Below are 24890 nucleotides of genomic sequence, written 5' to 3' on the forward strand. Positions count from 1 at the left end.
AAGATATCAGTAGATAAGCTGTCTCCAGACATAGAGACAGCGAGCTCGAGAAAGGGGAGGGTGGTGTTGGAAATGGACCGGATAAATTTGAGGGCGGGGTGGAAGTTGGAGGCAAAGTTAGTGAAGTTGATGAGCTCAGCATGTGGGCTGGAAGCAGCACCAATGCAATTGTTGATACAGCACGGGAAAACTTGAGGAGTGATACCGGTGTAGGCTTGGAACATAGACTGTTCCACGTAGCTGACAAAAAGGCAGGCATAGCTGCGACCCATGCAAGTGCCCGTGGCTACACCTTTTGTTTGAAATAAGTAGGAGCAGCCAAAGGAGAAACTATTGAAAGTGAGGACCAGTTCCACCAGACAGAGGAGAATGGTAGTGGAGGGGAACTGTTTGGGTCTGGTATCCAGAAAGAAGCGGAGAGCTTTAAGGCCCTCCTGATGGGGGATGGAGGTGTATAGGGACTGGACATCCATAGTGAAAATGAGACAACTGGAGCCAGGAAACTTGAAATCATTGAAAAGATCAACCGCATGTGAAGTATCATGGATACAGGTAGGAAGGGACTGAAACAGAGGGGATAAAATAGAGTCGAGGGATGCAGATACAGGTTCGGTGGAGCAGGAGCAAGCAAAATCAATGGATCAGGCAGGTTTGTGGAGGTAGAAATGGGAGGTGCGGGGTAAGGGAACTATGAGCTTGGTGGCAGTGGATGGGAGATCCCCAGAGTTACTCCGTAACCTTTAACACCATGACTAACTTTTGACTCAATTATTGAATAGCCTACTTTTGTTCCTGTTAACATTTATCAGTTTGAGAGAAATCAAGAACCCTTTGCTACCATGGAAACATTTGGCTAATGAAAGGAGATAAAGCAATGCATATTTATCATTTTATTTAAATTCATGGACATTTTCTCATTTAACAGCATCTTTAGAACAGTATCAGGGCAGCATATACACACACATACATTACAATGCATTTGAGATTAGAATATAATAACAGCACGATTTGATTGGTTGGAGGGAAGGCAACTACCTCCAACATTTTTAAACTGGCACTTTGCACACTTTTCTTGGAATCTAACTCATGATAATTTCTATGGGCTATTAAGTAGGAATAAAATACAGAGTGACACCTTTCATATCCATGCTTCGTAGCCCAGATTACATTAATTGCAATAGCTGCACCAGTCAGTTTGCAAAGTAAAGCTGAAGTTTTGCTGCACAACAGACAGGGTACTGGTAGCATAGACAGCAGTTGAATATCAGACAACAAAAATATAAATCACATAATTTCCTAATGCAGAAAAAAACTAAAAGTAGAATAACTGTTTGAAATAAAAGAAATAGGTTAAAGGAACAAGGAACAGTTGAATACACTCCTATAGTCTAGGAAAACAGCAATGTACAGAACTAGAACATATTCCATCTTATTTGCCCTGTATGCTTTCTGTGAAAAGCCTTCAGCACAATCAATGTTTTCACATTTGAAATCTTCCTGCTTAATAAGTATATCTTGGTTCGTTTCCATTCGTCTTCCTTCCCACTACTACTACAGTTCCCCAAATTCTACATTAGGTTTTGCTATTAGTTAGGGTGGTAATTGGAGTTGGTATAAGCTGCAGGTTTCCTTGATTGGCACGGCTTGGCCCATAAGGACTATTAAAAGAGGCATCAGGGTGCACAGTTTTGTGCTTGCTAATTACATTGCTCAGCAGTTCCAGCCCTTGCCTGATGCTGGCCTGAGGTGGAATGTACACCACTACCAGGAAAATGGCAGAAAACTCCCTCAGCAGATAAAATGGACAACATTTGACCACGAGATATTCCAGGTCAGGTGAGCAGGACTGAGAGAAAGCCACTATGTTTGTGCACCCTGATGAGTTAATTATAAAGCATACTCCACCTCCTCAGCCTTTAAAAGACTGAGCTTTCCTGTTTTGGTGGAGAATGGTGAAGTCATTGGGCGATTCCTCAAAAAGGTGGCATCCATCATTAATGACTCACGTCACCCAGGACATGCTCTCTTCTCATTGCTACCATCAAGAGCTTCTCAACATTTCAGCAACAGCTTCTTTCACTCTGCCATCAGAATTATTAATGGACAAAGAACGTTACCTCAGTATTTTTCCCCTTTATCTTTGCACTAATTCAATTTTACTTTATATATATATCTAAAAATTACAGTAAGAAATGTGTGTGCATGTGTGTGTGTACATATATATATTACCTACACACACATGCACACATTTCTTACTGTAATTTATAGTTTTGTTATTATGTACTGCGAAGTACTGCTGCCGCAAAACTACAAATTTCGTGACATATGCCAGTGATATTAAACCCTGGCAACAGACAAAATGCTGGATAAACTCAGCAGGCCAGGCTGCATATACAGAAAAAAGTACAGTTGGCGTTTCAGGCCGAGACCTTCAGAATGAAGAGTCTCGGCCCGAAATGTCAACTGTACTCTTTTCCATAGAAGCTGCCTGGCCTGCTGAATTCCTCCAGCATTTTGTGTGTGTTGCTTGGATTTCGAGCATCTGCAGATTTTCTCTTGTTTGATATTAAACCCTGATTCTGATAAAGCAAGTCCTTGTTGGCTCAGAGTTCTGAAATTTCTTACACTGGCAAGGTTATGACGAATGAAGTTTTGATGCATAATTTCCAAGTTATTATGGTCTCAACAATTTAATTGGTGCCAACTGGCTACAGCTTTATTTAGCCATCAACTCCATCATTTGATAGAAGCATAAAAAGAGCATGAATACATGAATATTCCCTGCTCTTTTTCCATTATTCTCCCTTCAATGAAATCAAGAGCCATCACTTCATTTCTTGCTCTAACTCATTTTCCCCATACTTCAAAACTGTGGAACCCTTCACACCCTTCCTCTTTGCTTTCCTCAATCTATAAAAACAAAGCTTTGTGCCAATTTCTTAATGACGCTTTTTCTCTAACCTGATCTTGGTCCTGTCCCAGCTTGACAACAATTAAAAATAATTCTGAAGACAATGTTTGACTTTGAAACAATATTATCTAATCTTGTAAACCCATTTCTTTTTAAATGTCATGTACATATTCAACACATCAATTTTTATTGTTAAAAGAAAATCAGGTGCTTAGAATAAAAATGTATGAATACATGACTAAACAATGTTTTGGTTTTATAACACCAGCCTTGCTTATACTTGTTCTGGAAATAATCACTTCTTCTCATTATCTTTATAAAATTTTTTTGGCCACAGTTGATGTCATACAGAATGTATGAATATACATCTACTGAAGATTGCAGGCTCATCACAATTGATCTCATGCTGTGACATGTAACCCAGGGTGATCCCTGTATTCCTAGGTCAACATTGCTGATCCTTGGCCTGCAAGATCTATCTCCAGGGTGAGCTTGGACTGAATTTTTACAGGCCAGCATTGATTCAAATGCAAACACAACTGAGTGAGGGATGGAAGGTTAAGATGAAATCTGTACTGTTGCAGTAACTCTGTGAACTGAGTGTGTTACAGAGATATAGCAATGTGAATTTTGAAATGGCAACTTTGTATAAAATTAGACAAATACATTGAATAATTATCACACACTGTTGAACTTGTATAAATGTATATAATGAATAAAAGTTTCTGTGTCAGTTATCACAATTATTGCAATTTTGTGCAGCATATTTTAGTAATTGGAACATTTCCCAGGACTTACAACTTGATTCCTGATTGGAAAAAATGATTATTTGAAAGAAAATTCATTTTTGAAAGAAATTAAAGATTGGCCAGTAAGAATGACGCAGATATCAAGATAAAGAACAAAACAGTGAGATTAATGTACTGAAGGAAGTGATTACATTATAACATTATAAGGGCAGAGATGTACTCTCTGAAATGCAGATAGACTAATAGCAGTGATTCCAAATAGGGTCAGATTCACTGAAGCACAAGTTGAATGGATAGATACATTGAAGGATGAGAGATCAACTGAGGAGGCTAGTGATAGAGGAATGAACAGACTAAGATTTACATAAAGTCATATGCGATTGATGCTGAAGAATTTGCTACAACAGGTGATTGGAAATAAGAGGATCAACATAGAATTTAAAGCAGAAAATAACACAGCTTGAGTTGGAGGAATAGATATGATTCAGCATTGGAGATGGAGTATAGAAAACAATGGAGACGGAGCAGACAAATTGTAAAATTGAAAATGGTGGGGGAGGGAAAATGATGAATATGAGAGAGAGTTATGGGGAGCTCACACATCTAGAGATCCATGCTGATGTTAACTCTAACATAAAAGCAAAACACTGCAGTTACTAGAAAATTGACATAGAAACAAAATGTGCTTGTGACACATTGTTGGTCAGGCAGCATCTGTACTGAATACTTCCAGCATTTTCTGTTGCCAAATGCAAGTTGGTTGCTTCTTCTACTGACAGACCTAAAGTAATAGTCCTTTGTTGTTGCAGGCCCTGGATTATGGTGATTGTTCCTTTATTTCTAGTGAAATCAGAACCAACAATTTTGTAAGGAGCAGCACTTTTGGTGCTCTCAAAATTTCTAGCCTTTCCCAGCTAACATAGTTTTGTCCGACAAGCTCCTAAGAAATGTACTGCTCCTCTTTTAGCCAACAATAGTAAGGCTATTATTTAGTAGTCCTCATCTCCCACATCATATTAAACCCACTGGAAATCTGGAATTACATCTGTAGGATAAACAAAAGATTCCTGATAAGGTAGCTTCAGGTTGTAGTTCCTCAAAATCTACTGCACAGGTTTGGGAAATTTGTGTTAGTACCACTGATATGTATACTTTAATTAAGCGCTGTATAATTGAAGGATATTGATTAAAGACAACTTATTTCCTCATATAAGCCCTTCACTTTTAAGCTTCTGGATCCAGCCAGCAGCATCATTTTCTTTATTTCCAGTATTTCTTCTCAAAGTCTATGGAAATACACAAGGAGGAATTAGTACAGGCAATTGCTTAAATTAGTAAAATAACATTTGTTGACTGTCATGTAAAATTATCAGAGGTCATTTTTGAACAATTCTCACATTGCTGCCAACACCACACTTCATCTGCAGCAGTAAGCAGATTTACAGTATGGAGGTCTTCTGGCCTCCTGTCACTAACGGACCAATGTAGAGATTGGTCAGCAGAGATTCAAGGCTGTTCTCTCTAGCTTCTCTGACTCTATTATAAATCACAAAATGTAATCCCGTGTTGGATTTAGCTCTAATTTCATCCAGTAAGTGAGTAGTCCATAAAAAGTGAGCCACAGGGGAGTCTAGTTAATCAAGGGAAAAATCAGGGCTCGTGTATTCAAGAGAACATTGAACCAGAACCCCAAAATGTTAGAATGGGAACGGGGCCAAGTGTGTTAAAGGGAGTACAAGAACTGTGGTCCCAATTTGCTAAAGGAAACGTTGCAAACAGATTGTCAGTGTTTTAAAGGGAGAACGGGAATCAACAGCTAGTGAATCAAAAGCTGAACTACTGGTGAGTGGACGATCTGAGCTTTAGTATACCCAGCCTCCATTTTTCAACAAACCCCAATAACATGATGAAAATTATCCTCAGGAAAAATGCAATAATCGTTTTTTCCAAGTTTATGATGGCACCGTCTGTGGAAAGAAAACCAGAGTCAATATCAATCTGAAATATTATATCTGTTTTACTTTCCACAAATGCTGTCTGATCTGCAAAGTATTTCCCACACTTTCTGTTTTTATTTCAGATTCCCAACATCTGTAATGTTTTGATTTTCAAAACAGAATGGACTCCAGTTCCATGATTGTGGGGAATCACAGATATGGGCTCCAAACTCAACACTATTATCACTATTACTTTCGGGGCACCTAGGTGCAACTCGAGTAGCAGCAGTACTCTCAATGGATACGATTAAAAATTCCCATTTCAGCCTGATACAGCTAAAAAACACAACTGCTTCCAAACTCTGTACAGTCAACAAAGATGTCTTAACGCATTTAAACGAACTATCGCTGCTTAAAACCAATGGAAATAACACCGATTGTGATCCATTATTAAGGGCCTTCAGCACCCAGGACATGCATTATTCTCACTGTTACCATCAGGTAGGAGGTACAGAAGCCTGAAGGCACACACTCAGCGATTCAGGAACAGCTTCTTACCCTCTGCCAGCCTATTCCTAAATGGACATTGAATCTTTGGACACTACCTCACTTTTTTAAAAATACAGTATTTTTTTTGTTTTTGCATGTTTTTTTAATCTATTCAATATACGTAATTGATTTACTTGTTTATTATTTATTTATTTGTTTATTTTTCTCAGCTAGATTATGTATTGCATTGAACTGTTGCTGCTGCTAAGTTAACAAATTTCACGTCACATGCCGGTGATAATAAACCTGATTCTGATTCTAACACAAAATCTCGGTGGTGGAAGCACAAACACAAAATTTGACCACCACTGTGGAGCAGCCATTGAAGCACAGTACAGTCTACGTTCTCTGAGCTAACCCCAAGCATATACATTCTTATTCCATTACCATTTAGAAATCACAGCTATAGGCATTCTCCTATCACTGTAGCAGATATCCACCCCATCACTATAGAGAAATAAATTCAGACAATCTTCTAATTATTATGAAGAGTAACTTCAAGCACAGATCCACATCAAATTACTATGCAGGGAAATCCTAAGCACAGATCTGTATCACCTCACCCTCCAGAAAATTCTCAAATACAAACTCACTGATTGACTTCTTGGCATTTTATTCCAGAACGGTAGTTAGATTTCTGATTTGGGAACATGACAGAATTAAGTTCATGACAAGAATATCTAAAATGTTTGGAAAAAATAATAATGGAAGTACCAGAAGCTTTGCAAGACTTAACGCCGATGACTTTGAATGGAAAATCCTACAAGTCCATCACAGGCAAAGTCCTCTCAACCTTTAAGCACATCTACTTGAAATGCTGTCACAGGAAAGTAGCATCCATTATCAGGGACCCCACCACCCAGGACATGCTTTCTTCTTACTGCAGCTATCAGGAAGTCTCAGGACAAGAGCCTCAGGACTCACACCACCAAGTTCAGGAATTGTTACTAACCCCTCAACAATCAGGCTCTTGAACCAAAGGGGATAACTTCACTTGCCCCATCATTGAAATATCCCCACAACCATGGACTCACTTTCGAGGACTCTTCAGCTCATGTTCTCTATATTTATTGCTTATTTATTTATTATTATTATTACTTTTGCATTTGCATAGTTGGTTGTTTTCTGCATTCTGGTTGAATGCCCTAGTTAGAAACACAGAAATATAGAAAACCTACGGCACAATACAGGCCCTTCAGCCCACAAAGCTGTGCCGAACATGTCCTTATCTGAGAAATTACCTAGGGTTACCCATGGCCCTCTATTTTTCTGAGCTCCATGTACCTGTCCAGGAGTCTCTTAAAAGACCCTATCGTATCCACCTCCACCACCGTCACTGGCAGGCCATCCCATGCACTCACCACTCTCTGCGTAAAAAACTTAACCCTGACATCTCCTCTGTACCTACTTCCAAGCACCTTAAAATTGTGTCCTCTCGTGTTAGCCATTTCAGCCCTGGGAAAAAGCCTCTGACTATCCACACAATCAATGCCTCTCATCATCTTATACACCTCTATCAGGTCACCTCTCATCCTCTGTTGCTCCAAGGAAAAAAGGCCGAGTTCACTCAACCTATTCTCATAAGGCATGCTCCCCAATCCAGCAACATCCTTGTAAATCCCCTCTGCACCTTTTCTATGGTTTCCACATCCTTCCTGTAGTGAGGTGGCCAGAACTGAGCACAGTACTCCAAGTGGGGTCTGACCAGGGTCCTATACAGCTGCAACATTACCTCTCGGCTCCAAAACTCAATCCCACGATTGATGAAGGCCAATGCACTGTATGCTTTCTTAACCAGAGTCAACCTGCGCAGCAGCTTTGAGTGTCCTATGAACTCAGACCCCAAGATCCCTCTGATCCTCCACACTGCCAAGAGTCATACTATTAATACTATATTCTGCCATCACATTTGACTTACTAAAATGAACCACCTCACACTTATCTGGGTTGATTTTAGAATGGTGCAGGAAATACAGGGTTGTAGTTATGGGTGATTTCAACTTCCCTCATATTGACTAGCACCTCCTGACTGCAAGGGGGATAGATGGGGCTGAATTTGTCAGGTGTGTTCAAGAAGGATTCCTGACACAGTATGCGGACTGGCTGACAAGAGGAGAGGCCGTACTGGATCTAGTTCTGGGTAATGAACCTGGTCAGGTGGCAGACCTCTTGGTGGGGGAGCATTTTGTGAGAGTCACTACAACTCCCTTAGCTTCAGCATAGCTATGGAAAAGGATAAAAACAGGCAAAATGGGAAAGTGCTTAACTGGGAAAGGACTAACTACGAAGGGATGAGGCAGGAACTAGCGAGAGTAAATTGGAAACAGATGTTCAAGGGTGAAAGCACAGAAGTAATGTGGAGGAAGTTTAGGGACCACTTGTGCTGGGTTCAGGATAGGCTTGTCCCACTGAGACAAGAAAAAATGGTAGGATAAGGGAACAGTGGCTGTCGAAACATGTGAGGTAACTCCTCAAGAGGAAGAAGGAAGCATATGTTAGATGTAAGAAGCAGGAAGCAGGAAGCAGGAAGCAGGAGGGGCTCATGAGAACTATAGGGTAGCCAGGAAGGAGCTTAAGGAAGGACTTAGGAGAGCTCGAAGGGGGCATGAGAAGACCCTGGCATGTAGGATTAAGGAGAACCCCAAGGCGCTCTATGCATATGTGAAGAACAGAAGGATGACAAGAATGAAGGTGGGGCCGCTAAAGGATAAAGAAGGCAACATGTGCCTGGAGGCGGAGGGGGTTGGGGAGGTCCTAAATGAATACTTTGCTTCAGTATTCACAAGTGAAAAGGACCTTGATCAGGGTGAGGTCGAAATAGAATAGGCCTGTGTGCTGGACAATGTGGAGACTAAGGAAGAAGTAGTGTCGGAACTTCTTAAAAACATCAAGACTGATAAGTCCCCAGGGACGGACGTGATATACCCCAGGTTGCTGTGGGAAGTGAGAGAAGAGATCGCTGGAGCAGTAGCTATGATCTTTGAATCCTCTTTGGCTGCAGGGGAGGTGCCGGAGGATTGGAGAATGGCAAATGTAGTTCCCTTGTTTAAAAAAGGTAATACAGAGAATCCTGGGAACTATAGACCAGTGAGTCTTACGTCGGTGGTCTGCAAACTATTGGAAAGGATTCTTAAGGATAGGATCTACGAGCATTTGAAGAAGTACAGTCTACTCAAGGATAGTCAACATGGCTTTCTGAAGGGAAGGTCATGCCTCACGAGCCTAATTGAGTTTTTTTGAAGAGGTAACAAAAGAAATTGATGAGGGTAGGGTGGTAGATGAGGTCTACATGGATTTTAGCAAGGCATCTGGCAAAGTCTCCCATGACAGACTCATTCAGAAAGTCATGAGGCATGGGATCAGTGGAACCTTGGCTGTTTGGATAAAAAAATTGGCTTATAGGAAGAAAGCAGAGGGTAGCAGTGGAAGGAAAGTATTTTGCCTGGAGGTCGGTGACTAGTGGAGTGCCGCAAGGATCTGTCCTGGGACCCCTGCTCTTTGTGATTTTTATAAATGACCTGGATGAAGAGGCGGAAGGATGGGTGAGTAAGTTTGCGGATGACTTGAAGATTGGAGGAGTTGTGGATGGAGCTGTAGGTTGTCGAAGGTTACAAGAGGATATAGACAGGATGCAGAGTTGGACAGAAAAGTGGCAGATGGAGTTCAATCTGGATAAGTGTGAAATGATGCATTTTGGAAGGACAAACCAGAAGGCTGAGTACAGGGTTAAGCGTCGGTTACTAAAGAGTGTGGATGAACAGAGGGACCTTGGGGTTCAAATCCATACATCCCTCAAGGTCGCTGCACAGGTTGATAGGATAGTTAAGAAGGCCTATGGGATGCTAGGCTACATTAATAGGGGGATTGAGTTCAAGAGTAGAGAGGTCATGTTGCAACTCTACAAATCTCTGGTGAGACCACACTTTTGTGTTCAGTTCTGGTCACCTCATTATAGGAAGGATGTGGAAGCTATGGAGAGGGTGCAGAGGAGATTTACCAGGATGTTGCCTGGATTGGAAAACAAGTCTTATGAGGCAAGGTTAGCAGAGCTTGGACTTTTCTCTTTGGAGCGTAGAAGGATGAGAGGGGACTTGATAGAGGTCTACAAGATTATGAGAGGCATAGATAGGGTGAATAGCCAGTACCTATTTCCCAGGGCACGAATAGCAAACATCAGAAGGCATATGTACAAAGTTAAGGGAGGGAAGTTTAGGGGAGACATCGGGGGTAAGTTTTTTTTTACACAGAGGGTTGTGGGTGCTTGGATTGACTTGCCAGGGATGGTGTTAAAGGCTAAAACATTAGGGGTAGTTAAGAGCCTCTTGGACAGGCACATGGATAAAAGAAAAATAAGAGGGTTACGGGATAGTGTGGGTTTAGTACTTTTTTTGAAGGAATATATGGGTCGGCACAACATCAAGGGCCAAAGGGCCTGTACTGTGCTGTAGTATTCTAGTGTCTAGTAACTCCAACTGCCACTTCTCAGCCGAGTTTTGCATCCTATCAATGTCCCACTGTAACATCTGAAAGCCCTCCACACTATCCACAACACCCCCAACCTTTGAGTCATCAGCAAATTTACTAACCCATCCCTCTACTTCCTCATCCAGGTCATTTATAAAAATCACGAAGAGTAGGGGGCCCAGAACAGATCCCTAAGGCACACCACTGGTGACCGACCTTCATGCAGAATATGACCCGTCTACAACCACTCTTTGCCTTCTGTGGGAAAGCCAGTTCTGGATCCACAAAGCAATGTCCCCTTGGATCTCATGCCTCCTTACTTTCACAATAAGCCTTGCATGGGGTACCTTGTCAAATGCCTTGCCGAAATCCATATACACTATATCTACTGCTCTATCTTCATCAGTGTTTAAGTCACATCCTCAAAAAGGCACGACCTGCCTTTCACAAAGCCATGCTGACTATTCCTAATCATATTATGCCTCTCCAAATGTTTATAAATTCTGCCTCTCAGGATCTTCTCCATCAACTTACCAACCATCAAAGTAAGAATCACCTGTCTATAATTTCCTGGGCTATCTTTACTCCCTCTCTTGAATAAGGGAACAACATCCGCAACCCTCCAATCCTCCAGAACCTCTCCCTTTCCCATTGTTGATGCAAAGATCATTGCCAGAGGCTCAGCAATCCCCTCCCTCACCTCCCACAGTAGCCTGGGGTACATCTCATCCGGTCCAAGTGACTTATTCAACTTGATGCTTTCCAAAAGCTCCAGCGCATCCTCTTTCTTAATATCTACATGCTCAAGCTTTTCAGTCAGCTGTAAGTCATCCCTACAATCGCCAAAATCCTTTTCTGTAGTGAATACTGTAGCAAAGTACTCATTAAGTACCTCTGCTATCTCCTCCAGTTCCATACACACTTTTCCACTGTCAAACTTGATAGGTCCTATTCTCTCACGTTTTATCCTCTTGTTCTTCACATACTTGTAGAATGCCTTGGGGTTTTCCTTAATCCTGTCCGCCAAGGCCTTCTCATGGCCCCTTCTGCCTCTCCTAATTTCTTTTTTAAGCGCCTTCCTGCTAGCCTTATAATCTTCTAGATCTCTATCATTACCTAGTTTTTTGAACCTTTCATAAGCTCTTCTTTTCTTCTTGACTAGATTTACAACAGCCTTTGGACACCACGGTTCCTGTACCCTACCATCCTTTACCTGTCTCATTGGAACATACCTATGCAGAACTCCATGCAAGTATCCCCTGAATATTTGCCACATTTCTTTCGTACATTTCCCTGAGAACATATTTTCCCAATTTATGCTTCCAGGTTCCTGCCTGATAGCCTCGTATTTCCCCTTATTCCAATTAAACGCTTTCCTAACTTGTCTGTTCCTATCCCTCTCCAATGCTATGGTAAAGGAGATAGAATTGTGATCACTATCTTCAAAATGCTCTCCCACCTGAGAGACCTGACAGCTGACCAGGTTCATTTCCCAATACCAGGTCAAGTACAGCCTCTCCTCTTGTAGGCTGATCTACATATTGTGTCAAGAAACGTTCTCGAACACACCTAACAAACTCCACCCCACCTAAACCCCTCAACACAGGGACATGCCAATCGATATTTGGGAAATTAAAATCTCCCACCACGACAACCCTGTTATTATTACACCTTTCCAAAATCTGTCTCCCTATCTGCTCCTCGATGTCCCTGTTACTATTGGATGGTGTATAAGAAACACCCGGAAGAGTTATTGACCCCTTCTTGTTTCTAACTTCCACCTACAGATACTCCATAGACAATCCCTCCGTGTCTTCCTCCTTTTCTGCAGCTGTGACGCTATCTCTGATCAACAGTGCCACACTCCCACCTCTTTTGCCTCCCTTCCTGTCCTTTCTGAAACATCTAAAGCCTGGCATTCGAAGTAACCATTCCTGCCCTCGAGCCGTCCAATTCTCTGTAATGGCCACCACATCATAGCTCCAAGTACTGATCCACGCTCTAAGCTCATCCACTTTGTTCACAATACTCCTTGCATTAAAACAGACACACCTCAAACCATCGGTCTGAGCGTGTCCCTTCTCCATCACCTGCCTATCTTCCCTCTCGCACTGTCTTCAAGCTTTCTCTATTTGTGAGCCAACCGCCTCTTCATCCATCTGTTCAGTTTGGTTCTCACCCCCCAGCAATCCTCATTTAAACTCTCCCCAATGGCCTTAGCAAACATACCCGCCAGGATATTGGTCCCCCTGGGATTCAAATGCAACCCATCCTTTTTTTACAGGTCACTCCTGCCCCAAAAGAGGTCCCAATGATCCAGAAATCTGAATCCCTGTCCCCTGCTCCAATCCCTCAGCCACGCATTTATCCTCCACCTCACTCTATTCCTATACTCACTGTCATGTGGCACAGGTAGTAATCCCAAGGTGACTACCTTTGTGGTCCTGCTTCTCAACTTCCTTCCTAGCTCCCTGTAGACTGCTTTCAACACCTCCTCCCTTTTCCTGCCTATGTCGTTGGTACCAATATCTACCATGACCTCTGGCTGTTCTCCTTCCCACTTCAGGATATCGTGGACGCGATCAGAAACATCCCAGACCCTGGCACCTGGGAGGCAAACTACCATCCGTGTTTCTTTTCTGTGTCCACAGAATCAGCTGTCTGACCCCCCTAACTATAGGTCTAACTATACAGTCCCCTATCACTGCTGCCTTCCTCTTCCTTTCTCTACTTTTCTGAGCCACAAGGCCAGAGGCGCGGCCACTGTTGCTTCCGCCAGGGAGGCTGTTCTCCCCCCAACAGTACTCAAGCAGGAGTACTTATTATTAAGAGGTACAGCCGCAGGGGTGCTCTCTAGCCTCTGATTCCTGTCCTTCCCTCTGTTACCCACTTATCTGTCTCCCCATTGTTGGGCGGTCTTTCATTGATTCTGTTATAGTTATTATTCAAAATATTTGTTGAGTATGCCCACAAGAAAATAAATCTCAAGGTTGTAAATGGTGATATATATGTACTTTGTTGGTAAAAGTTACTTTGAATTTTTTGAACTTTGAAAATACCTTTATCCAAGTTCTTTGGAGGAACATCACTGTGCAGCTCCTCCTTCTCTCTGGACAACGTAAACTTCTCCTTTAGTATGTTGTTCTTGTAATCTGCTAAAAATACGAACGGTGTTATTCTCACTCCGAAACAAAGACAAATATGATGCCAAGCCGCCCATTTAGCAGTCAGCCCCTACAGCCACTTTACAGTCCCATCTTAGATGCATTCTCTATTGTCTTTCTGCCAGGAGTGCTCCACTACTTTAAAGTGGTAATATACTGATATCCTCCTGAGCATTAACCAACATTGTGCTCATTTAATATTGTGGTTTTGGTCACAACATGCGTAATAACCATGACAGATTGTACCAATGAGCAACTTTCAGGCTGGAGAGAGTGAGAGGAAGATAGAAACTTCCATCAGCTCCAACAGGAGGCAATAAGAGAGGCATAAAGTGCAAAACATCAAGCGGCTGTAGGAAGTCCCCAGTAATAGCCTTCATTTACCATGCTGGCCATTATCTCAGCATTCAGTGGCCCAACACCAGCACTTACAGGCAGACACTGCACATTGCCTTAGTACTTCATTCCACACTGAGCCACTTGGTAAGGAGATGACTTTACTTGTGTGTTATAATAGCAGCAGAAGGTTCTCAACTCGATTCCTGGCTAAGTATTGTGCAAAGGGGGAGGCAGGAATTCTGCTAGGTTCCCATAAAAGCAACACTGCAGTAGTACGTTTCTTTCTATATAATGTTATAATGACGCCCTTTAGCATTGATTCCACAATTACTTTCATTCCTGGGAGTGCATTCCAAACGCTAACCAATTTTTTTTTAGCAAAAAGTTAATATCCCATATAGTCTAGAACTTCACTCTTAGTAACTGACATGGAGATTCAAGTCAGATATGGTTCAGATGGTTGCACTAAGTTAGAAGGTTCCAGATTTACCCTGATAGAAATCTCACACAAAAATTAAGGCTCGCCTTCACCCTGAAATACCCCAGTATTTCCAATTAGACTTCTCTATGCTCTCTTAGTTCTCTATGCTCTCTTCAATGACCATAAAGATCATCATGGCATTATTTTAAAGGAAAGTAAGTTATTTGTCCGTGTGCTATAGACAATATGTTGTCCCTCCATCAAAACGCATTATTGGGCCATTTTCATATTGCTGATTGTGAGATCTTGGTTTGCACAAATTGGCTGCCAAAATTTCTATATTGTAATAGGAAATACATTTCAAACGCATTTTTAAAACATGCCTTGGGACATCCTGAAATGAGTATGAAAAGCACTACAGTATATGCAAATGTTTCTTTCACATAAACAGCCTTCATTATTATAGGTAAGATGATTCTCCTGTTTCCTATTTAGTTACCTAATGTCTCGGGATTAGACTGTATTACTACTAAGACTATATAATAGTATGACTGTACTAAGTATTTATATGAGGACCAGTTCACAATCGAGAATAATTGTTATGGTGGCGTAGTCTGAAATTGCACCACCTATTGGAGCACTGAGTCATTCAAACACTAAAGGTTCTTTTGTCAGTCCACAGTCAGTGGTATTAATTCATCTCCATTTAGGATGGGCTGAGGTTAGGATACTTTAATTTGTATGAATCATTGTAAAGTAGGAGGGAGGTGAAGGCCTGAAGTGGAAATTAGACATGCTGGGGACCTCGCCCTTAGATGATGGGCAAGAATAAGCCAGGAACAGTATCATTTTCCTACAGCCAAATGTTACCTAGTTATACTTGTTAACTGGAAGGGAGCAACATGTTTTATTGTATATTTACTAGACATAATAGTACTTTCAACTTCTTCACAAACTCTCTTAACTTAACCCAGGAACATAAATATTTACCACAACCTCCATTGATACAAGTAATTTTGGTATACACATAAAGGATGGTTATTTTGGGTGAGGTAAGTATACAAGGAACATAGTTTTTGACATATTTTTGTGGCTTTGCAATATAAGTAAAAATTCAGAAAAATTGTGTCAATGTAAGTGATATATTTATGATTTAAACTCATACTCTACTCCACAATACAAAAAAATAAATGTAATATGACTGTTTTGTTTCTTCCTTTACCCAATTTATTTGCAGGCTTGTAAGTGCTTATTTGTTGTATTTCTTCCTGGACAAAAGAGGGATCAACAAATTGGAACACCATTAACATAAATTATGGTCAGTGTGGAATCCTGATCTACTTTAATCATGATTGAGATTTGGAGGACTTTTACCAATTCTATGTCTTTTTTATTCTATGTCTCTCAAGGCATTACAGAGCTGTAGGGAATTGGTGGGGGCGGGGGAGACAGTTGCTGTGAATTATGAAGCTTACGACATCATGATCAATGCACTAGTTGGTCTCTCCTCTCCAACATTTCCAAATCTTCATCAAAACAAGGAGCAGGAGACTGAATGGTTAATGAATGTGCAATAACACTGAATGGGCATGATTTGATCAGCAGACTTTACCATTGATACACGTACCAAGTTTCATTTCTTCATTTTTCTTTGGTCTTAGGTCAGTAGTGTCCATCACAAAATCATTGACATTAACTTCTGTTCTCCTGCTGATTTGAAGACAGCACAGATTGAGACAGTGACTCTTATCGGATTCATGAGAAGTGCTTATTTATATTTATTAAAGGCGTCATTGGAAGTGGCATTATAATTCAATCTTTGTTCTTAACCATCGTTCATAGAAAAGTTAAATTAAAAGAACTTGTTACCCCCTTCTTTACTCTCTGTATACCCATGACTGTGTCACCACACACAACTCCAATCTGCTAATTAAATTGGCTGATGAAACTATACTGATTGGCCTAATCTCAAAAAATAATGAGGCAGCCTACAGTGAAGAAGTCATCACCCGGACACAGTGGTGTCAAGAAAACAACCTCTCCCTCAATGTCGCAAAAACAAAGGAGCTGGTTGTGGACTACAGGAGGAATGGAGACAGGCTAGCCCCTATTGACATCAATGGATCTGGAGTTGAGAGGGTGAACAGGTTTAAATTCCTTGGCATAAACATTACCAAGGATCTCATGTGGTCTGTACTTACTGGCTGTGTAGTGAAAAAGGCACAACAGCACCTCTTTCACCGCAAGTGGTGGAAGAAGTTTGGTATGGGTCCCCAAATTCTAAGAACTTTCTATAGGTGCACAATTGAGAGCATCCTGACTGGCTGCATCACTGCCTGGTATGAGAACTGTACCTCCCTCAATCGCAGGGCTCTGCAAAGAGTGGTGCAGACAGCCCAGCGCATATGTTAGATATGAACTTCCCGCTATTCAGGACATTTACAAAGGATAGGTGTGTAAAAAGGGCCTGAAGGATCATTGGGGACTGGAGTCACCCCAACAACAAACTGTTCCAGCTGCTACCATCCGGGAACAGTACCGCAGCACAAAAGCTAGGACCAACAGGCTCCAGGACAGCTTCTTCCACAAGGCCATCAGACTGATTAATTCATGCTGATATAATTGTATTCTATGCTATATTGACTATCCTGTTGTACATACTGTTTATTACAAATTACTCTAAATTGCACATTGCATATTTAGATGGAGACGTAACGTAAAGAGTTTTACTCCTCATGTATATGAATGATGTAAGTAATAAAGTCAATTCAAGGGAATTCAGTTCATAAGCCTGTAGAAAAGAACATGAATTTATTATTATTCCTCATTAAAGAAACAGAACGTGCCATCCTTCTGGTAGACTTTCTATCCTATAAATTAGGCTCCCCCCCCAGCAGATTTTAACAAAGAATACTTTGTTGTTCTTTCTATCCCTTTTTTTCTCTGCAACCTATTTTTTAAACTTTTCTGATGAAATGTATTTATTTTGACTTTGTTTCTCTCTTCAGATCGTGTGTATCTTCTGAGTATTTAGAGTATTTTAGATTTTTTATTCAAATGTTTAGGTTTAAACATAAACTGTTTAGTCTAACGTTGAAATTAACTGGAAACTTTCTTCACATCAAAACCAAAAAGTAGGGGGAGAGTGGAGCCACGAGTGTGGAGTGAAAGAAGGAATGCTGTAAAACATTCTGGAGTCAAGAGAGAGGGGCAGAGGAGGCTGAAGAATGGTGCTCAAGGGGATCCAGAGACCAGAAGCAAGAGGGAGCAGAGCAGAAAAATGGGAAAGTAAGAGGAAAGGAATCCGAGAAAGCGAAGCAGGTGAAATTACCGTTGTGGATGTCTATGATGAGGTCTCCCCTGGAAGGCAAGCTTCTGACTGCAACCATGGCATTGCCTGACAGTCAATGGTGGGAACAGAGAGAGAGCAGCATTTTTGTGCTCTGAAATTCCAGCAGACCTCTCACAGACATAAGTAGGTAAACAGTTTAGTATCTCCTGCAATCAGATCAGACAGCTCCTCTTAAAGGTTCCAGATCAGTTTTATGTCCATGACAAATTCTGCAGAACTGCTGTTTGGTTTCTGTAGGCTAATGTTCTCTAGATCCACTCACATGTAAAGATTGGGGGAGGTGATGTTCAGAATTAATGGGAAGCTGTTCAACCTCCTGTGACTGCATTCCTTAGTAACTTGCAGTTGTATTTGCAAGCTCAGAGGCTGAGTTTCAAGCCAGTCATCTCATGCACTCATGCTTTACACTTAAGCTGGACAAAGGTGCTCTACCATTTTGCTCTTGCTATACCATAATGTCCTCCAACAATAATGATTCTTTGTGAGAATCTGGAAAATGTGAATGACTTCCCATATTTTGGGAGCCCCCGTTGGCAAAGGCAGATAATGATGATGAAATTCACCACGGCATTCAATATACCAGCACAGATTTTAGACAATTGAAAATAAAAATATTTGAAAATGAGGACTTTACATTTGGCAAAAAAACACATGCTCTACTTGAAAACTGTGACACCAATTCACCCAAATACTGCAGCTGAGATCCTTGGGTACAGGAAAAATATCACAAATGCAATTTTTGCAAAATATTCAAAAGATCACTCGAAGGGAAACAGGAGACTAGAGAAAGAAGCAAGATTTTAGAAGATGGAAGGAAGTGGAAAGCCAAGAATCAGAAAGGATTCTAGGCACTTTAGAGTAAGATGAATTAAAGTAAGAAGATAAATCTGACTGAAGGAAGAAGAGGTGAGTGCATTGATCACATTGAGACATAGCCTCAGTTAATGTAATCCATTGCTTACAAAATGACTCATTTTCAAGGAAACCTGTAATAGGCAAAACATGCCTATTGAAACACACAAATTGCAAAAAGATCCACCTTTCCGTTACACACCCTGCAGAATGCAAGCCATGAAACATAGTGCAAAAGTGCAAGCCCATGCTAAACTGCCCTCAGTTGATACATGTCTCAGTTTAGAAATGATGGAATCAGTTGAAGTTTTAACGTAAGTCACAGGAATGGACAATATATGGTATTGTATGTTTCTATTTGTTTTTTTATATGAAGTCTCCTTGGTGAATTGTGTCACTCATTTTTCAAAACCTTAGGGAGAGATATTAAGATAAAGATTATGTAACATGGTCTCTGATGATTGCAAGCTCAATATTTAGTTTTCTTTCACCATGAGATACAATGGTCAAAAAAGGAAGTGGAATTAAGAACAGCAAACTCTGTACCCAAGTTCTGTACAGCTGATGGCAGAACTTTATCCACAGGGACTAAGCTGATATTAGCTTCTCTGATGAGTTGCTAAAATGACCTGATTACTACTCATTTTATCACAAACTTTCCCATAAATTTGTGTGATGTAAGGAGGGCAAATGATTCGATACTTACGGTTGAGACATCTTCACATTATATTGATGACCTGAAAAATTGAAAATATTGTTGAGAGCCAAAATCATTCAAAGAGCAGGCATGTGTCCCAAAGCAACCCTTTAAGACTGTACCACGTGATCTTGGTGCATGATCCACAGATGATCGTACAACAGAAAAGGCAGGAAAAAATAAACGAATTAAAAAGAAACAATAACTACAGATATCACCTCTCTTTTTCTGTCGGCGAGTAATCAGAGCAATGATGGTTATCAATATGGCCAGCAGCAGCAGTGTTGCCAAGACATATCCAAGTTGATGAAGTAAATGTGAAGAATATTCCGGAATAAAAACATTGATGACTTTTGGGATTTCAACTGATGTGGATGCTAAAAAAAAACAGAGAAGTAGTAAGTAGACTTTGAAAACATAGTCACCCATCCAACACTGGAATCCTAACAGTTTCTCTGTTGGTTGGTTCATGTTTTGTGGGTACTCTCTCACTTAGCTGTAAGGTTTAGGCACTCACATACAGGGCTTGAAATTTTTATTTTTGGTTGAAATAAGTCATGGGTCTTTCTGATATTGTCAGTGTTTAGTAAAAATTGACATTTTTAGCAAAAAAAAACTAGAGATAGCTTTTGGTTTCTATAAGTTAGAACCAAACTTGTAATGATATTTTGAGTTAAACAATACACGTGGACTAAGATTTAACTGTCCTGTGCTATCACCAGTGGGATCATCGGTTGATCTGCCACCTGTCTTCAGGAGTTTCGGATTCAAAGTGATCGACTGCCATCCAGGTTTTTTCTAATACCTACCTCCCTACCCCAAACCAAGATGTTTAATCACATCATGTATATTCCATTACATGTCCACTAACAAATACTGTTACTCAATTAGTCTACACATAATTTCCACATTTTAAAAGCTACACACTTACTGCAAAATACAATGTTACAAAATGCAATTTTATCAATGTAAACAGGTGGGCAAAATTTCAAACTATGTCTTTACGTGTGTCTTATGTGTTATTATCAGCGAAAAACATGAAGAAAATCAAGCCCTATTTACTTCAGATAAAATCCTATAAATTAAAAAAAACTTGCATTTACATTGCATCCTTCACCACCTCAGGTGTCACAAAGGACTTGAAGTATTGTGACTACAGTAATACAGAAATCACAGCAATCACTTTACATAAAGCATGGTCCTAAAAACTGCAATAGGTTTATTGCAGTTTACAGGACCAAAAGTTGTGGTAGTGATGAGAAAGGTTGAGAGATAAATATTAAACAGGGCAATACCACTTTCTCAGCAATGTACTTAAGTGTCACCTTAGATTCTGTGTTCAAGTCACTGTGCAAGGCTTAGATCCAGGATATTTTTATTCAGAATTAGGAGTACTACCACTGAGCTAAACTTGACACCAGATGAGATAAAAATAGAAAACGCTCGAAATACTCAGCACTTCATGCAGCATCTTGAAGACAGAGACAGATATAATTTTCCATGATGATGAGGTTTATTAAAGGCAGGTTAATGGATGATAATGATGATAATGATAATAATAGTGGTGTGCAAGACTGGTCAGCTGATTTGACTCACCTGTAGTTTCTCCACTGTCAATCTGTCAACTATATTCAAAAAGCACTTTAACTTTCCAACAAGTATACATTTATATAAATTGAGGTATTTGCAAATCAAATGCTGTTGCTGCAAATTTCCGATTTGTCTATTATGCACAAATATTTGAGAGATGCCCATGAAAATCCTGAGTATAACACAAGCAAATTTCCCTTAAAAATAAGTAGACAAAAATAAAATCACTTCTGCTTGACTTCTGTTTGATCTTAGTTTGATTTTATATTGTAGAATTTACAGCTGAGGAAGGAAAATAATTATCTCAGTAAGGTAAAAGAAACAAGTTCTCCAACATTAAACAGAACATACTGGAAATCCTTAGTAGATCAGTCAGAAAGAGATTTTCAGGTGGATGTTGACCTGCTGACAATGTATGAACTGTTAACTATTTCCAGAATTCTCTTTTCTCAGACAACCGCCCTTAGCTTACAGACTAACAAAAGTTTACAGGTACAGCCTGTGTAGAGGCTGTGATGGAAATAGCTAAAACAGGTACTGATACATTTCTACAGAAGTACACAGATCAGAAAACCAAAGATGAGCAAATAATGAAAGGACATGCAATGCCTGAAGGTTATGAGGGTTCTGATCTGACTACGACAATTTAATTCACACACAGATAACATACTCAACAATTTAACAGGACTGAATTTAGAAGACAATATTGAAAGTTACAGTATATGGTTATAAAAGTTACTCTTTAAATTCACTTGCAATCTTGGAGCCCAGTTTTCTGGAAGCATTTTCCATTGGGTGTCAGCACCTTCAGGAATGTGGTGAAACTGGAGAATTATATTTTAATAATTTTGATATCATCTCACTAAGTGCGTTGAGAATCTGTTAAAAACCCTTTAGTTTGCTTAATGTGTCTCATTGGTATTATGGAAGATTAAATGCATCCAGAGCCATACTAATAACACTTCTATGATGGTTTTCAGCTGGAATTGTGATGTCCAAGAAAAACAGTGCGGCTCTGTACCCCCTCTCTGCAGACCATATCAACAGAGTTAATCTCTGTGTGGAATTTGCCAGTCGAGCATAGAACATCTGGTGTTTACCCAGAGCATTCCAGGGTATTGGTATTTAGGAAATGTGAGTTAGGTGGAAAAGTAAAGGAGTTAAAGGCTTTTCTACTTCTGGTTCAGACACAAAACTATGCATGGTGATTGCCAGGATTAAACAGTCAGCAATACAACTCAAATAGCTTTCAGCCACAGAGCCTTTGAATTATTATATCTGCACAATAAAGTCCTGCCACTTTGAAGTATTGAACTATGGGGAAAATTTATGCAGTACAGTGACAACTTTGATGTTTTGGACTTTATTTTATAATTAGTCTATGAAACAGTAACACAAGCACTTGTGCAACAGCCATTTCATAATGCATGGAATCAAGCCTTTCAGCTGAACACATCCATGTTGACTAAGCTGCCTTCCTGAGCTATTACCATGTGCCTGCATTTTACCCATACCCCGCTAAGCCAGGGGTTCCCAACCCTTTTTTCTGCCATGGACTAATACCATTAAGCGAGGGGCCCTTGTACCTGAGGATGGGAACCACTGCTGTAAACCTTTCCTCTCCAAAACCTGTCCAAATGCCTTTCAAATGCTGTAGAAGTCTTCTCCAGGTTGCAGCAGGTAGAAGATGCCTGCAGAGTTCGGTTGTCCCAATGGAACAGATAGTCTGGAGAAACATTTTAGATCTAGCTTTGTCATTATTGATAATACAGCCAGAAGAGGAGTGGGGAGGCAGCAAGGGGATCCAGCTGAAGAACATCCAAAGGGCTATACTTGTTGTTGAGGGGAATGCCCACAAGTGAACATCAGCCTGGGGAGGCAGCAAGGGGATCCGGCTGAAGAACATCAGGCTGCTGGCCGGCCAGCCGCTCCTGGCTTGGGTGCTGAGGGTAGCCGAGCGCTCAGGGCAGTTCGACAGCATATGGGTTTCAAATGACCATGATGAGATTGAAAAAGTGGCAAGAAAATATGGAGCTCGAGTGCACCGTAGAAGTGCAGAAGTATCAACTGATACTGCAAGTTCTTTAGACACTATCTGTGGCCAGCAGCCTTATGTTCTTCAGCCGGATCCCCTTGCTGCCTCCCCGGGCTGATGTTCACTTGTGGGCATTCCCCTCAACAACAAGTATAGCCCTTTGGATATTGCTGGGTTTGGGAAGGATGATCAGTCATGCATAGCTGCAGCAGCCAAGTCAGTGGCACTGTGGCTAGCTGTGAGTCTTGGCAGACCAATAGTGATCACAGATTCAATAATTAAAGAAGATTGTTAGGATAGACTGGAGGTTCTGTGGCCATTAAATAAACACCAAGATGGTGTGTTGCCTCCTGAGAGCTGGAGAGAAGGTCTCAGCGCGGCCACAGAACACTTTCAACAGGGAGGATGAGCAGCCAAAGGCCGTGGTGCACATTCACACCAATGTAGGTAGGAAGGGGCAAAAGGCCCTGCCAGCTGAGTATTGTGAGTTCGGGAAGAGTCAGAAAAGCAAGATCACGCAGGTAGTAATCTCTAGATTACACCTGGTGCCATGTGCTAGTCAGGGCAGGAACAGAAAGATAGAACAGGTGAATGAATGGCTGAGGAACTGGTACAGGGGGCAGGATTTCAGATTCCTGGATCACGGGAATGTCTTCTGGAGAGGGGTGACCTGTAGAAGGACAAGTTGCTTTTTAACTGGAGGATAACTGGCCAGTAAGTTTGCTAATGCTACTCAGGAAGGGTATAAACTAGTTTGGCGGGGAGATAGGAACCACAGCACCTATACAGAAAGTGGAGGGATTGAGAGGAAGGTACATGACAAGACCAGTAAGGACAGGCAGGGTAAAAGACACAATGGGACGTGAAATTAAAGAGTGTTTTTGTTTAATGCTCAGAGTATTATGGGTAAGGGTGATGAATTTAAGAGCATTGATCAGTTCATTGAACTATAATGTTGTGACCATAAAAGGGACTTGGTTAAGAGAGAGACAGGAACAGATGCTAAATGTTCAAGGATTTTGATGTTCTAGAGAAGACTGAGAAGGAGGTAAAGGGGGGGATGTGGGTGGGAGTTGTACTATTAATCAGAGACAATATCACGGCTGCACTCATGATGAAGAGCTCATCCACTATATGAATAGAATTAAAAAATGGAAAATATGCCATCGCTCTGATGGGATTATACTGCGGCACCACAATAGCCACTGGGATACTGAGGAACAGATATGCAGGCACTTTAAGGAAAGGTATAGAAACAAAAGGATTTTTGCAGTGGGTAACTTCAGCTTCCCTAATATAGAGTGGGACCTCCTTAGTGCAAGAGGTTTTGGTGCATCCAAGAGGGTTTTTTAACTCAATATGCAGAGAGTTCAACAAGGGGAAGAGCCATACTGGACTTGGTGTTAGGTGATGACCCTGGCCAGGTGACTGACCTCAGTGAGGGAACAGAGATTACAACTCCTAAGTTTTAAGATAGCAGTACATAAGGATAAGCATGGACATTATGGGAGAATATTAAATTGGAGCCAGACAAATTACAAGAGTATTAGGTAGGAACTAAGGGGAGTTAATAGACACAATGGGATGAGACGTCAACTGCTATCGTGTGTGGCGGGTGTTTAAAGGCCAACTACAGAAAGTACAGAAAAGTATTCTAGTGATTTTTAGTAACCCTAGTAATTTCTAAGGTAGGAACATGTTCAGCACAACTTCGTGGGCTGAAAGGCCTGTATTGTGCTGTAGGTTTTCTATGTTTCTATGTATGTTCCAGTAAGAAGGATGACCAATGATGTCATGGTAAAGGAACTATGGATGTTAAGAGAGGCGGTG

The 24890-nt window shown here is 40.9% G+C and overlaps 1 protein-coding gene across 4 annotated transcripts in view; it reads right to left on the reverse strand.

The window, feature by feature from the left end:
* Window positions 1-882: 882 nt before the first annotated feature.
* The window catches only part of LOC134337783 (matrix remodeling-associated protein 8-like), a 76517-nt gene continuing 52509 nt past the window's right edge, over window positions 883-24890 (reverse strand). The window contains exons 6-10 of one of the 4 annotated variants that reach the window (XM_063033020.1): window positions 19654-19812; window positions 19445-19475; window positions 16162-16244; window positions 13670-13762; window positions 883-4946 (exon numbers count right to left, since the gene is read on the reverse strand). In XM_063033020.1, coding sequence (XP_062889090.1) covers window positions 4921-4946; window positions 13670-13762; window positions 16162-16244; window positions 19445-19475; window positions 19654-19812 — 392 coding nt within the window. In that variant the 3' untranslated portion in view covers window positions 883-4920. Of the gene's footprint in view, window positions 4947-13669; window positions 13766-16161; window positions 16245-19444; window positions 19476-19653; window positions 19813-24890 lie in introns of all 4 variants that reach the window. The other 3 variants (XM_063033019.1, XM_063033022.1, XM_063033021.1) reach the window with 3 other exon arrangements.

This window comes from Mobula hypostoma, chromosome 25 (assembly GCF_963921235.1).
Source record: "Mobula hypostoma chromosome 25, sMobHyp1.1, whole genome shotgun sequence".
Classification (NCBI taxonomy): domain Eukaryota; kingdom Metazoa; phylum Chordata; class Chondrichthyes; order Myliobatiformes; family Myliobatidae; genus Mobula; species Mobula hypostoma.